This window comes from Abramis brama (genome assembly GCF_963993115.1).
Source record: "Abramis brama genome assembly, contig: SCAFFOLD_134, whole genome shotgun sequence".
In the NCBI taxonomy this organism is placed as follows: domain Eukaryota; kingdom Metazoa; phylum Chordata; class Actinopteri; order Cypriniformes; family Leuciscidae; genus Abramis; species Abramis brama.
In genome coordinates this window covers 20,074-37,000 of record NW_028155929.1, presented here as the reverse complement: position 1 = coordinate 37,000, position 16,927 = coordinate 20,074, and the positions used below count along the sequence as shown (strand labels likewise).

At 40.5% G+C, this 16,927-nt stretch overlaps 1 protein-coding gene across 9 annotated transcripts; it reads left to right on the top strand.

Annotated features, from left to right (window-relative positions):
- Nucleotides 1-12,453: 12,453 nt before the first annotated feature.
- Nucleotides 12,454-16,453, top strand: LOC311077264 (uncharacterized protein). 9 transcript variants are annotated; one of them, XR_014604834.1, is made up of 8 exons: nucleotides 12,454-12,649; nucleotides 12,894-13,072; nucleotides 13,166-13,238; nucleotides 13,434-13,474; nucleotides 13,576-14,177; nucleotides 14,296-15,073; nucleotides 15,601-15,670; nucleotides 16,171-16,453. XR_014604834.1 is itself a non-coding variant. In XM_084139099.1 (8 exons), the coding sequence occupies exons 5-8, from the start codon at nucleotides 14,358-14,360 to the stop codon at nucleotides 16,258-16,260; spliced, it is 318 nt and encodes a 105-aa protein (XP_083995225.1). In that variant the 5' UTR covers nucleotides 12,894-13,052; nucleotides 13,166-13,238; nucleotides 13,434-13,474; nucleotides 13,576-14,177; nucleotides 14,296-14,357; the 3' UTR covers nucleotides 16,261-16,453. The 9 variants fall into 9 exon arrangements, 4 of the variants coding, with proteins under 4 accessions (XP_083995225.1, XP_083995224.1, XP_083995227.1 ...); XR_014604835.1 differs by having other exon boundaries at nucleotides 13,434-14,177; nucleotides 14,296-14,433; nucleotides 14,533-15,073; XR_014604836.1 differs by having other exon boundaries at nucleotides 13,434-14,177; nucleotides 14,296-14,850; nucleotides 14,992-15,073.
- The last annotated feature ends 474 nt before the right edge of the window (nucleotides 16,454-16,927 follow it).

Below are 16,927 nucleotides of genomic sequence, written 5' to 3'. Positions count from 1 at the left end.
TCTTTCTAACTAATCTATCTAGCTTTCTAACTAACTTATATATCTTTCTTTCTAACTAATCTATCTATCTTTCTAACTAACTTATCTTTAACCTATCTAACTTATCTTAACTAACCTATCTTTTTTTCTTTCTTTCTTTCTAATCTATCTTTCTAACTAACTTATCTATCTATCTATCTATCTATCTATCTATCTATCTATCTATCTATCTATCTATCTATCTATCTAATCTTTCTTTCTAACTAACTTATCTATCTTTCTTTCTTTTTAACTAATCTATCTTTCTAACTAACTTGTCTTTCTTTTTAACTAATATATCTATCTTTCTAACTAACTTTCTTTCTAACTAACTTATCTATCTTTCTTTCTTTTTAACTAATCTATCTTTCTAACTAACTTGTCTTTCTTTTTAACTAATATATCTATCTTTCTAACTAACTTATCTACCTATCTTTCTTACTAATCTATCTATCTTTCTAACTAACTTATTTATCTTTCTTTCTTTCTTTCTTTCTTTCTTTCTTTCTTTCTTTCTTTCTTTCTTTCTTTCTTTTTAACTAATCTATCTTTCTTTCTTTCTTTCTTTCTTTCTTTCTTTCTTTTTAACTAATCTATCTTTCTAACTAACTTATCTTTCTTTCTTTTTAACTAATCTATCTTTCTAACTAACTAACTTATCTATATTTCTTTCTTACTAATCTATCTATCTATCTTTCTAACTAACTTATCTATCATTCTTTCTTACTAATCTATCTATCTTTCTAACTAACTTATCTTTCTTTATTTCTTACTAATCTATCTATCTTTCTAACTAACTTATCTATCTATCATTCTTTCTTTATCTACCTATCTTTTTAACTAACTTATCTATCTTTCTTTTTTTAACTAATCTATCTATCTTTCTAACTTATCTTTCTTTCTTTCTTTCTTTCTTTTTAACTAATCTATCTTTCTATCTAATTTATCTATCTATCTATCTATCTATCTATCTATCTATCTATCTATCTATCTATCTATCTATCTATCTATCTTTCTAACTAACTTATCTATCTATCTTTCTATCTAACTTATCTTTCTTTCTTTCTTACTAATCTATCTATATTTCTAACTATCTTTCTTTCTTTTTAACTTATCTATCTATCTTTCTAACTTATCTATCTTTCTTTCTTTTTAACTAATCCATCTTTCTTACTAACTTATCTATCTTTCTTTCTTACTAATCTCTTTCTAACTAACTTATCTATCTTTCTGTTTAAGTAATTTGTATAAAACCAACAAGATGTCCAGCTTCTCAAACGCTTCCTAATTACTTTTAATTTGAACACGCCCACTCGCGCAAAAGAGATTCACATGCAAATCTCCACATGGAACGCGATCACGCTCATTACCTCAACAACAAAACACCAAAACACTTCACAAGTCTCTGCTTTTCGTCGAGTTTGAAAGGCGCACCGTGTGAGCTTACAATGGAATTACCTCAGAAGAAGAAGAACGCGATTTGAAGACAAGAAAGATACAGGTAAGAAATTCTTACATATTAGTTTGTTATTGTTGCATAAATTTCACATTGCAGTTGAACTGTTGCTAGATATATGGTGAATATTATAATATTTAGACCCGTGGGTACTGTTACTGTGTTTGTGGATATCTGCTCAAACGTAGATATGTATATGGTAACCATAATGTTTTATATTTGAGCCGATCGCGTTTGAATGTGTCATATTTGATACATTCGAAAAGCAAAACGCACCAAACGGCTTCATGTTTTTACTATTATCTCATTTCATATCATCATAACGAATAGAAACATTTGAAGTAACATGATAATCAATATATTTTTCTCTAGCTTAGATGTTACTGAAATATTTAGGAAGATTTATAGGCTGCTATGGTTATTGTTATTATTATTTTATGCAGCACTGCGCATAGCCTATGCCTACAAGGCACAACAAACCTGGTGTTCATTATATTATTGTTGGAAACATTTGTGTGTGTGTCTGTGTGTGTGTGTGTGTGTGTGTGTGTGTGTGTGTGTATTCTGTGAATTTTAAAAAGCAACTTTAACCAGAAAAATCTAAAATGTATTCCCAAAATCGTGCAGGCCTTTCTCTTGATATCAGTATGTTCACTTTTTTTTTTTTCAGGGCCCAGATGCCACTGAGTCTTGCTGACTTCAACATTCACACGAGTCTCTGTACATGAACATGGTAAAGTGAAAATCAAACACCTTGGAAATGAAAGTTATGTACAATGTTTTTAGGAATGGCACAAAGGTCTCTGTCTTTGGATCATTGGTTATCTTTGGATTATGTTGTGTTGTAAATAAATCAAACAATCTAAAAGCCATTCCTTTTTTAAATCTCCTCATTCTTTGTGCAAGGTTGCTCAGAATGATAGGGGCCTGATAGCTCCTAATAGGGCAGTTAGAGGAGGGTCTTTGTAAAAGGGTATTTTTAAATCAATATATTGTCTTATCTGAATGAGCAGGCAGGGTGATTTTCACATCGTTTTAGAGCAAATATTCTAGGCTACGTTATACAATTTTCAAAAGTCTTGTGAAGAAATAATCAGTATGGGTTTCATGACCTTATTTCAGTGAGAATTTTTTTTTGTATTTTCACAAACCACGCATAAATGTCATTATCTCAAAACTACAAACTTTTACACACATGCTGCTGATATATTATTGTAGCAGAGTTTGTGCTGAATACAGTGTAATTAGACTTTAGCCATGAAAATGTCACAAGTAACAGAAATAAGCACAAATGTCAGAGCATGTCAGAACACCTCCAGGGGCCAGAAAACAGCTCAGACCTCAGAGGGTTAATATTGATAGCATCACTGGTAGCGTCGTTGCTAACTTAACGTAACGTTACTGTCCATCTGTTAAAATGGCGAATATATCAGATGTAAGTAGTCTACCTTTTGGTGCAGGTGAGGACACATTTGAGCTGATAGACCGGCGTTTGGCTCTTGAAACATCACGCGCCGATGCACACAAATCAGAGATTAACGTTACTAACCCGCTGACTCCGACCTCGTCTACTCAGTGCGTTACTCAGCATCGGTCCCGAGCGTCGAGGTCGCGATCAGCCATGGTCTCGTTCACTCCGGCTCCAACACGCCACCACGAAGCCTGGATATTTCCGCAGCGGAAGACGCGAGTCAGGTCTAGACCAAGGAAACTCTCTCTGACCCTCCCGGTTTTCGAGATATCCACACAAAACCGCTTCTCCCCTCTTCCCGAAACAGAACGCGATGCTGTGATCATCGGCGATTCCATCGTTCGACACGTACACGCTACGTTAAATAAAAGTAAGGTGCATAGTCACTGCTTTCCTGGTGCTCGTGTTTTCGATATCGCCGCTCGCGTTCCCGAGATTCTGAACGAGCGCGTCGGAACTGTTGTCCTGCACGCGGGAGTGAACGACATCAGGCTGCGCCAGACAGAGGTTCTGAAGAAAGACTTCAGGAATCTGATCGATACGGTACGCAGCACATCGCCTGAAATAACGATCATTGTGTCAGGACCGCTTCCCACGTACCGACTAGGTCATGAAAAGTTTAGTAGATTATTCGCGCTAAATGAATGGTTAATGTCATGGTGCAATGAGCAGAAACTGCTCTTTGTAAATAATTGGAATCTGTTTTGGGAGCGTCCTAGGCTTTACCGTGCTGATGGCTTACACCCAAGCAGATTCGGATCGGATCTTCTGTCAGATAACATCTCCAAAATTTTAAATACCTTTTGACTAGTAACCAAAAGTCCAAATCATAGTCTCTGCTGCACCAATTTAACTGATATAAATAGTGTTGAACATTGCATAGAAACTGTGTCTATTCCTCGTTTAGTGAGATCAAATAATAAATCTACTGCAGGATCTAGAAAAAATCTAATTGTTATTAAACCAGAAAATGTTGCTATTAGTAATCAAAAACAATTTCTAAAGCTAGGTCTTCTAAACATTAGATCACTCACACCTAAGGCAGTTATTGTAAATGAAATAGTCACAGATAATAACTTCGATGTACTTTGCCTTACTGAAACCTGGCTTAAACCAAATGATTATTTCGGTCTAAATGAGTCTACTCCTCCTGGATACTGTTATAAGCATGAGCCCCGTCTGATTGGTCGTGGCGGCGGTGTTGCAACAATCTATAGAGATATTCTCAATGTTACTCAGAAAACGGGCTATAAGTTTATTTCGTTTGAAGTACTTGTACTAAATGTTACGCTCTTAGATGTTCGAAAAACATCCCTATTATCCCTAGCCTTGGCTACCGTATATAGACCGCCTGGGCCTTACGCTGATTTCCTAAAAGAGTTTGCAGATTTTCTCTCAGACCTATTAGTTAATTTCGATAAAGCATTAATTGTTGGAGACTTTAATATCCACGTAGATAATTCAAATGATGCGCTAGGGGCTGCGTTTACAGATTTATTAAACTCCTTTGGGGTTAAGCAAAACGTCACCGGACCAACTCATCGTTTTAATCATACACTCGATTTAATTATATCACATGGAACCGATCCAACCGATATAGATATCATTCCACAAAGTGACGATGTCACTGACCATTACATGGTAACTTGCATATTACGTACTCCTGTAATATATCATGCTGCGCCGCGTTATCGATTAGGCAGAACAATCCTTCCATCCACCATAGATAATTTTTCAAATAGCTTATCTGATCTGTCTCAGCTGCTCAGTGAACCCAAACAAACAGATGAACTTGAGGAATTAACTAGCACTATGAGCACCATTCTCTCTGGAACATTGGATATTGTTGCACCCATTAGATTAAAAAAGGTTAGAGAGAAAAGTAAAGCACCATGGTACAACAATACTACGCATGTTCTAAAGAGAGAAACACGTAATTTAGAGCGTAAATGGAAAAAAACTAACTTAGAGGTCTTTAGAATCGCATGGAAAGACAGTATGTCACGTTATAAAAAGGCCCTAAAAGAGGCCAGGGCTGAGCATCTCCGCAAACTAATAGAAAACAACCGAAACAATCCTAGGTTCTTATTTAACACCATGGCTAGACTAACAAATAAACAGATGTCTCCTGAACAAAATATTCCGTTACAGTTTAGTAGTAATGATTTCATGAAGTTCTTCACTGAGAAAATAGAAAACATCAGAACCACAATTGTAAACGTTCAATCCTCAATCGCGCCTTATAATTCAGCCTCAATTTTCCCCCCGCAAGAACAATTACAGTGCTTTACAACTATAGAACAAAAAGAGTTAAATAAACTTATCACTTCATCTAAAACAACAACATGTTTACTAGATCCTATACCAACTAAAATATTGAAAGAAGTGTTACCTATAGTGGAAGAGCCTCTCCTCAATATTATTAACTCGTCTTTATCTTTAGGTTATGTTCCAAGAACATTTAAACTGGCAGTTATAAAACCTCTCATTAAGAAACCACAATTAGATCCACATAATCTAGCAAATTATAGACCCATTTCAAATCTACCTTTTATGTCTAAAATACTAGAAAAAGTTGTGTCCGCTCAACTGGGCTCTTTCTTGCAAGAAAATGACACCTATGAAAAGTTTCAGTCTGGATTCAGGCCGCACCATAGCACTGAAACTGCGCTCGTTAAAATCACAAATGATTTACTTTTAGCTTCTGACTAAGGCTGTATCTCAATATTAGTTTTACTTGATCTTAGTGCTGCGTTCGATACTATAGATCATACAATACTCTTAGATCGACTACAAAATTATACTGGTGTTCAAGGACAAGCATTAAGCTGGTTTAGATCGTATTTATCTGACCGCTACCATTTTGTTTATTTAAATGGAGAAAAATCGATCATAACTCCAGTAAACTATGGAGTGCCGCAGGGATCTGTGTTAGGCCCTCTATTATTCTCAATATATATGCTGCCACTTGGAAATATTATAAGGAAACATGGAATTAGTTTCCACTGTTATGCTGATGACACTCAAATCTATATTTCATCACGGCCGGATGAAAACGCTAAATTATCCAAATTGACAGAGTGTGTTAAAGATATAAAAGATTGAATGACGCGCAATTTTCTTTTATTAAATCCAGACAAGACAGAGGTACTAATCATCGGTTCAAAAAACCACCCACAAAACCTCTCACAATACAGCTTTAACATAGTAGGATGTCCTGTTACTTCATCTTCTACAGTAAAAGACCTGGGTGTTATACTTGACTGCAACTTGTCTTTTGAAAATCATATTTCATATGTTACAAGAACAGCCTTTTTCCACCTTAGAAACATTGCTAAGCTACGTAATATCCTATCTGTTTCTGATGCAGAAAAGTTAGTTCATGCATTCATGACCTCGAGACTAGATTACTGTAATGCTTTATTAGCCGGTTGTCCTGCAACCTCAATAAACAAGATACAGTTAGTCCAAAATGCCGCCGCCAGAGTTCTAACTAGATCAAGAAAATATGATCATATAACACCAATTTTATCATCACTACATTGGTTACCTATAAAGTTCCGTATTAATTACAAGGTATTGCTACTGACTTATAAAGCCCTAAACGGCTTAGCTCCAGTCTATTTAACCAATCTTCTATCGCCCTATAATCCATTGCGCTCTTTAAGGTCACTAAATTCGAGGCTTTTGGTCATACCTAGGATATCCAGATCCACCAAAGGAGGGAGAGCATTTTCACATTTAGCTCCAAAACTCTGGAATAGCCTTCCTGATACTGTTCGTTGCTCAGACTCGCTCTCCCAGTTTAAAACTAGATTAAAGACACATCTCTTCAGCCAGGCATTCATATAATACTTTTAATCTTACAGTTAAATCCGGTCTCTAGTTCATAAACGCCAGAGGAGAACTGGCCCCCGACTGAGCCTGGGTTCTCCCAAGGTTTTTTTTTTCTCCATTAGGTCACCTGATGGAGTTTTTCGGTTCCTTGCCACTGTTGCCTTTGGCTTGCTCAGTTGGGGATATTTGGGGATATTTAATTTAATTAATCAATCAACGATACTATTGATCAGCATTACCAAACGTGGACGGTCCACTAGAAACAAACATTGATGTATTGTTTTAATTTATTACTGTGAAGCTGCTTTGATACAACCTATGTTGTGAAAAGCGCTATATAAATAAACTTGACTTGACTTGACATGTGAGGTGGAGTGTGAAAAATGCTCTTGTGATAAGAAGAGATGAGCTTGGAGAGTTATTGTTTAATTGGTGAATTGTAAAGAATGTTTTTAAATTAGTTGTTTGATAAAAAGAGTTTTAAAAGTCAAAAGTCTTTTTCTTTCTTGCTTTCTAACTAATCTGTCTTTCTTTCTAACTAATCTTTCTTTTAATATATCTTTCTAACTAATCTTTATTTTTAACTAATCTATCTTTCTTTTTCTTTCTAACTAATAATTTTTCTTTCTTTCTAACTAAACTACTTTAAACTTCAAACTACTTCAAACTTCAAACTACTTTTAACTTTTTCAAACTCTCTGGTCCGGCTTTCTCAAGCCAACTTAAAGTTTGTCTCAACAAACTTTTTTTTCTAGTTTAATCCTGTTGTGTTTATATCTTATTTTTCGTGTGTGTGTGTGTGTGTGTGTGTGTGTGTGTGTGTGTGTTGGGGAAACACATTACAAGTAGGCCTAAATTAAAGTTGTTAAATTACACAAATATACTTCATACAATACTTTCCATAAAAAGTAACCAAGTAATGAAATTAGTTATTTTAAGGAGTAACGCAGTATTGTAACACATTGTTTTTAAAAGTAACTTTCCCCAACAATGGTTGTATGTAAATGTTTATATTCCTTCCTCCTATCAGTCGTAACACAAGCTCATTATCACGACTATAAACTACAGATGAACATAAAACAGCTTTCAGATTCAAAGTCAGATGAGGTTTTGCTATTTGAGAGGACACATTACCAGAACACACACACACACACACACACACACACACACACTCTCTCTCTCTCTCTCTCTCTCTCTCTCTCACACACACACACACAAGCACACAGACACAGATACACTTCACAGTCTCACACACACACTCAGACACATATACACACTCGTTCTCTCTCACACATACACATACACTCTCTCATACGCACTCATTCGGACACACACACACACACACACACACACACACACACTCTCTCTCTCTCTCTCTCTCTCACACACACACAAGCACACAGACACAGATACACTTCACAGTCTCACACACACACTCAGACACATATACACACTCGTTCTCTCTCACACATACACATACACTCTCTCATACGCACTCATTCGGACACACACACACACACACACACACACACACACACACACACACACGACATTTGCAGCCATAAACAAGCCTAACAATAACAGTTGTTTCCTTGCATTAATCTGAAATCGTCAAAGTAATAAAAGCGTCGAGAAATACCTGCTGTCTCTCGGTGTGTGTGTTCAGTGTGTTTCAGCTCAGTGTGTGTGTTCAGTGTGTTTCAGCTCATAACAGATAAATATAGACTGACGTGTCGAATATCAGCAGGAGCTCAAACCCCTCACGACTACAATCCGGCCTCTAGTTCATAAATGCCAGAGGAGAACTGGCCCCCGACTGAGCCTGGGTTCTCCCAAGGTTTTTTTTTTTCTCCATTAGGTCACCTGATGGAGTTTTAGGACACCATTAGGTCACTTGATGGAGTTTTTCGGTTCCTTGCCACTGTTGCCTTTGGCTTGCTCAGTTGGGGATATTTGGGGATATTTAATTTTATTCTATCAATCAATAAATTCCACTAGAAACAAACTTTGTTGTATTATTTTATTTTAATACTGTGAAGCTGCTTTGATACAATCTGTATTGTAAAAAGCGCTATACAAATATACTTGATTGATTGATTGATTGATTGACTAACTTTGAATCTCATTCATCACTGCATGTTCTCTAAATGAAAACTTAAATGTAATGTTTATATTTTAATTCAATATATTTATAATTTAAAACGATAAAATAGACTGTATTAGACTTTAATTTTGACACACATTTAATTTATGTTCTAATACGTACATTTCACACATAATAAATCATGAAAGAATATAAACCTGACACATGCAATGATTACACTGTTATTCGGATCAATCTGGCAACATTTGTGAAATTAGTTTTGTCAAATTGTTCCATTTATTTTTCCCTAACCCTAACCTTTACAGAACATTTAATAAAGTATAATTTCACGTTACTGAATAATTAATTGACAGAATGAGTCTGAATCAGCAGGTCTATAGTTTAATCTCATAAACATCAACGCAAGCTTTTCATCAGAAATATAATTTAAAGACACACATTGGCCCAGTCAGTTTTTAGAATGCTAGCTTTTGTTTCATGTATTTCTATATTTTTTGGATTCTGTGTGTTTATCCTTATAATGTTCAAGATGAAATGTTATAATTAGGCTACTTTGAACAAGTACATTTGATAACAACAGTGACTTTAAGGTTTTCTGTTATTGTTACAGCAACTCTTGTTACTTCACACAATAGTTTACACATTGTAGATTTATAAACTGAGCAGATATAAATATGGGAATATTGTCATAATCTAATTGGCAAAGACTGAGTCACAAGAACGCTGGAATTCCCCCTGTCACATGACCGCGGGATGACGACAGCGGAAGTGCAGAACAACACCAAACACCATCGCGATGAGCGACCGGATGGACAGCTTGGATGGATGGGTCGCGATTAAACGCGACGCCTTCGAGGACAGCGAGAGCTACAAGCTCAGGTTTATTGTGGAGTGGAACGAGATCGAGACCAAGTTCGCGGTGACCCCCACTTACCTGTTGATGCGGTCTGGACGGCCCTCCGTCGCCTACCCCGACTGTTGTTGGCCCTCTCTGGTCGACCCCTGGAAAAATATTAAAAACAAACAAACAAAATAGGGGTCATCTCATCATTTTTTACACTCATTATGGCACAACACAACCATATGGACAATAAAATATAAATATACACACGTGTGTGGGCGGACATATAAAACAGATATTATGAGACGGGTTGTAGGTGTTAGCATTTTAATAATTATTATTATAATAATTATTATTATTATTATTATTATTGTTATATTTGCCACTAATATTATACACAGATTTACGTATTTGTCAAGTGGACATTGTAGTGGGACGTTGGAGCACGGCATCGTTCCCTTTCTTTGCCTTGGGTAACCTTTAGTGGTCAGCAGAAAGTGGGCCAGTGCACAGCCATTTCTGGGACCTTAGGGTCCCAGATCTTGGATTTTTCATTCCCCTAACCCTAACTCCTTTGAGCCAATCGGATGTCAGGAAAAACGAGGATGAAAAAGTGGGAAAAAGTGGGAGGGGCCGCTCGTATCCCCCCTCAAGATTGGAAGTATTGGTTTGGCCCGGTCTGTTACACACACACACAGTGTTACGCTGCAGATGAGCGGCCGGCCAGGCCGGTACGGTAGCGTATCATTAAAAAAAAACACCGGCCGGTTGACCACCGTGGACCGACCGTTCGGGATTGTTCCCGGTATTCCCGATTGCCAATCCGCCCCTGACCACGGCAATGTAGCCCTTTTGGACACAGCCCACAGCGATCTATCCCTTTTAATATTTTATAATTATATGCGTCTCTCTTGATGTTGCTTGGTGCATTTTAGTGTTTGTGTGCGGGGAGCGGCCAGTTGTAGCGCAGGGCCAGTGCATAGCCTGAAGTGTCTTCGGACAGTTTATGGATGTTTCATTCCCCTAACAGAATAGAATAGAATAGAATAGAATAGAATAGAATAGAATAGAATAGAATAGACCAGAATAATATAATAGAAGAATATAATAATGGAATAGATCGGAAAAGAATAGTACAGCAGAGAATAGAAAATAATTAGAATAGAACAGAATAGAATAGAAAAGAATTAGAATAGAAAAGTAGAATAGAATAGAATAGAATAGAATAGAATTCAGGTCCGGGTCAGTGTTGCGGCTCACTGCGCGCAACTCGTCTTTGGCGTGCATAATTTCGTCCCGCATCGCTTTGCATTTAAACTCTTGCAGGTTTTCGAAGTACTCGCGCTCGTCTGCCTCAGTGACGCTGAACAGCGCCTCCAGCACGATCTTGCGGCCGCACGCATCCACGGCGTTGCTGAAGTACCGCTCCAGCTGCCTGCACTCTGCGTCAGCATCGCACCGCGGAGCGCTGGAGAACAGCAGGTCCCAGACGCTCGCCTCCCGGAAGCGCATCAGCTCGGGGAACAGCGGCTTGAGCTCTTCCCGGACCGCGCTCATGTGCGCATGCACGTATCTCAGCTGCGTGCCCGAGAACAGACCCACGCGGCTGCCGCTCGCGTCGCCGCATCGCTGGAGCGTTCGGTTATGACAGGTGTAGAAAATGGAGTAATTGATATTTTTGTTTGCTTGTTTTTAAACCTTCTTGCAGGGGTCGACCAGAGAGGGCTAACAACAGTCGGGGTAGGCGACGGAGGGCCGTCCAGACCGCATCAACAGGTAAGTGGGGGTAGAATTTAGTGTAGAAAATGGAGTAATTGATATTTTTGTTTGCTTGTTTTTAAAACCTTCTTGCAGGGGTCGACCAGAGAGGGCTAACAACAGTCGGGGTAGGCGACAGAGGGCCGTCCAGACCGCATCAACAGGTAAGTGGGGGTAGATTTTAGTGTAGATAATGGAGTAATTGATATTTTTGTTTGCTTGTTTTTAAACCTTCTTGCAGGGGTCGACCAGAGAGGGCTAACAACAGTCGGGGTAGGCGACAGAGGGCCGTCCAGACCGCATCAACAGGTAAGTGGGGGTAGAATTTAGTGTAGAAAATGGAGTAATTGATATTTTTGTTTGCTTGTTTTTAAACCTTCTTGCCGGGGTCGACCAGAGAGGGCTAACAACAGTCGGGGTAGGCGACAGAGGGCCGTCCAGACCGCATCAACAGGTAGTGGGGGTAGATTTTAGTGTAGATAATGGAGTAATTGATATTTTTGTTTGTATGTTTTTAACCTTCTGGCCGGGGTCGACCAGAGAGGGCTGAAAACGGTCGGGGTAGGCGACCGAGGGCCGTCCAAACCCGATTAACAGGTGAGCGGGGTAGGTTTTAGTGTGGTAGGTTATATAAGGGTCCTGAAAAATAGGGCTTTTTGTGTCCGGTGTAGTTTATGAGGGGTTATTGACGGGTAGGTGTTAGTAATGAGATGTGGGTGGCCATTCAAAGAGGAGTTTTTGGTCTACACCACTGTCCCAAAAATAACGGAAGAGCGTTGGGGAGAGAGAAAAATTTAAACCTCATTGAGGCCTCTCGGGTAGACTGTGTCCAATCTTTTGATCCAAATGCTCTCGGCCTTGAGTCTTTCTTTTAGAGACCACGCTGGATTTGATTGGAGACAGGTGACTTTGAATGCAGACAGACCGTGGGTCAGGAAGTGTTATATTTGACCTTTATAGATGCCTGGTGTGAATTAAGGTGAGCGATGAAAGTGAGGAAATCGTCCTCAGAGTGGGTCCAGACACCCCAGATGTCATCCAAGAACCTATAGTACGCGAAGGGTTTTTTGGCAGAGCCTGCGAGAGCCGTTTGCTCCCAGTCTGCCATAAAAATGTTCGCGTACGAGGGGGCGAACTTCTTCCCCATGGCTGTCCCCTTTACTTGTAAGTAAAATTTAGTGTCAAACTCAAAGTCGTTTTTAGTCAGATTTATCTCCAAAAGTTGAAGGAGATGCTCGTCCGGTCTAAGGGGATCAGGATATTTGGACATAAATTTTCTAACTGCTTTTAAGCCAGTCGGGGTATCAATATTGGTGTATAAACTATCTATGTCAATTGTAAATAACAATGCGTTTTGTGGGATTTTGAGTTGACTAATTTTTGCAATGAAATCGTACGTGTCTTTTAGGTAGCTTGGATGTCTGGTGGAGAGAGGATTGAGGAAGTGTTCCAAGTACTCGGCCGTGAAGTATGTCTCGCTGTTGCAGTCGGAGACGATGGGTCTACCTGGTGGGACCTCAAACGGAACGCTCCACTTTTCTGGCTCTTTGTGGATCTTCGGCAACAAGTAAAACCTTCTGGCTCGAGGTGGGCCTTCACCCACGAGATACTCTTTTTGTTTCGCGCTGATAATCTTTTTTGAACACATGTCATCTAAAATTTCCTCCACCTCTTTTATAGTGTCTGTGTAGATGGGCCCCTCAAGAGGACGATAGTGCTCTGCGACAGACAGTTGTCTCAGTCCCTCACCGAGGTATTGTGCTCTGTCTAAAATGACTGTGGCGTTACCCTTGTCGGCTGGCTTAATTACTATGTCCGTATTGTTATACAATTCTTTCAGAGCTTTTCTTTCGCTCGGTGTTAGATTGGGCTTCACCCCCAGGCCCCAGTGTAGCTTTTTGAACGCAAAATTGTCAGCTCTTATGACCTTCTCTATTTCTTTCGGCAGGCTGGACAAAGCGGGCTCCCAGTCAGAGGGATGAGTGAACGGTACCTTCGCTTTTTGGCTTTTCTTGCCCTCAAAAAATGTCTCGAGTTTGAGCCTGCGGTGGTACGCTTGCATGTCCGCTAAAAGTTCTTTCTTTCTACAGCTCGATGGGGTGGGGATGTAAGAAAGGCCCCTTTTGAGGACTGAGGTCTGTTCTTTTGATAAAACAAAGGACTTTGACAGATTTATGATGAGTTTACGGGAACCGCATTTTGGGTTGTCGGGGTCTACAAGTTTAAATGAGAAGCCCAATGCGTGAGGAGTGCTTTGGCCGTTGTCGGTCTCCAGTGGAGCCCATCCTTCTCCACGTGGAAGTGTGTGGCTGCCAGCAGAGGGATGAAGGACAGATTCTTTTTGATAAAGCTGTTGATATGCTCTAGCATATCCTGCTCTGCTTGCGGTAGCACTCTCGAAAAATTGATAAGGGGCACAATAATTTCTGTCTGTGGCAGAATCCTCTTTGCTATTTTGTATGTTTTCTGTATTTCTGTTATGGCCGTCATTCTATATCTCTGTTTTCGGTTGTTAAGGCCAAATGACAGAACGATCTTTTCCGGTACTCTGGCCACTGTGGCTTTTTCCAACAGATTACATGCATGCTGGAATTTAGCACCGGGGAAGCTGTCCACTTGGAGATCGGGTTCCTCGTAATGAGGAAGTCTGGACAGATTTGAGTCCCCAATGATGACTACTCTCTTTTTTAACGTAAGGCTCCAATCTACGTGTTTCCTTGTGGTGTTAATGTGGCGTAAAGGGCGGTTAAGAGAGCCAGAAGATGGGCTGTCAATCATTAGGGGTTCATTTACGTTTGTGTCTTCCCCAGGTGCGAGAACGCCGAGAGATGGTGCGGTTTTAGGGACGCTCGGTTCACCCTTTTCTACCCCCATGTCTCCCGCTGGCTGTATCGGGTCAAACTCCCGAAGGAACTCAGAGAGCGGTGAAGGTGGTTTTACCGGAGTGGGTGAGTCGTCAGAAAAAAGAAAGCTGCTATGATCAGAGTAAGCGATTGGAGTCGACATTGGGGGAAATGGGAACAATCTGTGTTCCGTCTCTGACACAGGAGAGCTGTTTGGGGCACCAATAGGCTCTGGTGTTGCCACTGCCACCTGTGGGGTGGGTACCCTGTCATTGACCTGTGGCGCTTCCTCCTGAGGAAGAGGAACTAAAACAGAGATTTCCGGCACTGGTGTCACAGGGCGGCTCTGAGCTACAGGGGCCGCGACAGAGATTTCCGGCCTCGGTGTCTCCGGGCGGCTCTGGGGTGGAGGGACCGTTAAAGAGGGTTCCGCTCCTGGATTTATATGGCGGCTCTTATGTGTTCTCTTTCTCTGTTCGCAGGGCTGCGGTGCTTCCGCCTGTATGGGCAGAAGGGACTCTGGTAGGTCCTGTGGAGGTACTTCCTCCTCAAAGGACCAATCTCCTCTATGTGGAGGAGAACTAGTGCCTGCTTTTTCTGGTAAACAGAGTGTTGGAGAAGTTTGTATCTCTATGTGTTTTTGACTGACTGTTTGTCTTACAGGAGCGGTGTTGGCAGGAGGTTCGGTCGGCCGAGGTGCAGGGGCCTGTGTGGCGGTTCGGCTGGTGGAGGCGACGACAGTAGCGTAAGTTCGAGGGAGTGCGGTCCCCCTTGTCTCTGTGGGGGCTTTCTGTGTCGTCGTGCTCACACCAATCGGGATCTCTGCCGTAATCAGGGCCTCTGCCTGTGCAATGGCCTCTGCACTAATTCTACTTCTATAATTTCTGTCCGCCCAGTGTGACGCCACCTCAAATGCTTCAGGCCAATCGGCTTGATTGGTCTGGGCACGTATGCTCTGTATGGTTGCATCAATCATTGATTCGTAATGTCGCTCGAGAAGCAGTTGTGTAGTGTAGGACCAGTTTTTTGCGTTGTCCTGTAGCAACTGTGTAACTCGGTCATTCGGAAAGGCTGGTCTCACCGTCTCTATCAGGAGGTCAGTGAGTCTTTTAAACGTGACCGGCTGGTTATTCTGAACCTGCGTGGTAACTCTTTCTAGATGGTGTACCTGGCGGATCAGATCATAGAATAATTTGATTGTCGTTTTGAGTTGAGGCGGTGCCGGTGTGAAATCTGGATTTTGTCTAAAACGGTTTTCGTTTTCTCTTGCAGGTCTCGCCCTTGTACTGTTTATAGGAGGAGGGCGACGTTGCTGGTAACCGCCCCAGTTCGTGAAGTGCGGGTAAGTGTTGCCTATAGAAGGATTCACGTCCCTCTGTCCTCCTCCATTAAAGTTGAAAGAAACCGTTCTGGGTCTCTGATTGGAGGGGATGTGTGTGTAGTTGTTACGAAAGGATGGTATGGTGCGTCGGTACTCCAGGTGTTGTGGGAGAGGAAAGCCATCCTCGTCCTCAATGTCTGCACCTTCATATAAATATTCACGCCGAGCGCGTTTGTGTACCACCCTATCGTCCTGACGGGGACGTGTTTCTCTGATTGCTCTCTTTTGGCTTTTTTTACCCTTTGCGTTTTTACCAGGAGGCCTGTATGGGCCTGCGACTGGCCCAAAATGACTCTTATGATAGGGAGATCTGTATGGATCTGCTACCTTCTCATAACGGTCATTTTGTGGTGCAGGGAAACGTTGGGAGGGTCCAGGCCTGGACACCTCCCTGTGAGTGGATCTGTTAAATTCCCTGTTTTGACGTTTCTGAATGTTTGTGTTATTCCTGTTTTTTACAGGGCGGGACTGTGGAGCTGTATTTCTTTGTCTCCTGTATGGGAAACTCTGCTCCTTTGCACGGTGGCGTGCTGAAGTGTTACTTGGTGTGAAATTAAAATATTTATAATCTGGTGTAACACTCGTGTGTCTAATTTTTGGACGTGGTGTGGTTCTCTGTCTTGGTCTACCACGGAAATTGTCCATAATGTCAGAACTGTGTGTGTATATTTTTTTGAAACTTTTTTGGTATTTTTATGATTTTTTTGTTGGATTTTTATAGATTTTTATTGAACAAGAATAGAACAAAAAACAACAATAAACATGAAAAAATCAAAAATCAAAAATCAAAAAATCAAAAATAAATGCGTTCAAGTCTTTCGCGACGTTTCGGTAAATAAATATTACCTTCTTCAGGCTGACTTGAACTTTGAGAAAATTGTCTTTAGGGTTAGGGTTAGGGTTAGGGTTAGGGTTAGGGTTAGGGTTAGGGGAATGAAAAATCCAAGATCCAGGGCCCGAAGGCCCCAGAAATGGCTGTGCACTGGCCCACTTTCTACTGACCACTAAAGGAAAACCCCAGGCCCAAAAAGGTAAGCGGTTCTGACATAGAGAGACATATATAATTATAAAATAATAAAATATAGGGCTACAATCGCCAGGGTTCAAATCAAACGGGCTATATTGCCCTGGTTTACACCAACAAGGGTTTAATTTAATGAAAAAACTATGGTAGGTTTTAGTCAGATGTGGTAAGGGGCATATAACTCACGTCTGTAT

What these genes read in the sequence shown, in the direction of transcription:
- LOC311077264 (XM_084139099.1), top strand. Translation starts at nt 14,358, where the DNA reads ATGTCTCCCGCTGGCTGTATCGGGTCAAACTCCCGAAGGAACTCAGAG. An exon ending in AGGTGGTTTTACCGGAGTGG is followed by an intron (nt 14,434 to 14,991) that starts GTGAGTCGTCAG and finishes TTTGTCTTACAG; the next exon opens with GAGCGGTGTTGGCAGGAGGT. An exon ending in CCCCAGTTCGTGAAGTGCGG is followed by an intron (nt 15,671 to 16,170) that starts GTAAGTGTTGCC and finishes TGTTTTTTACAG; the next exon opens with GGCGGGACTGTGGAGCTGTA.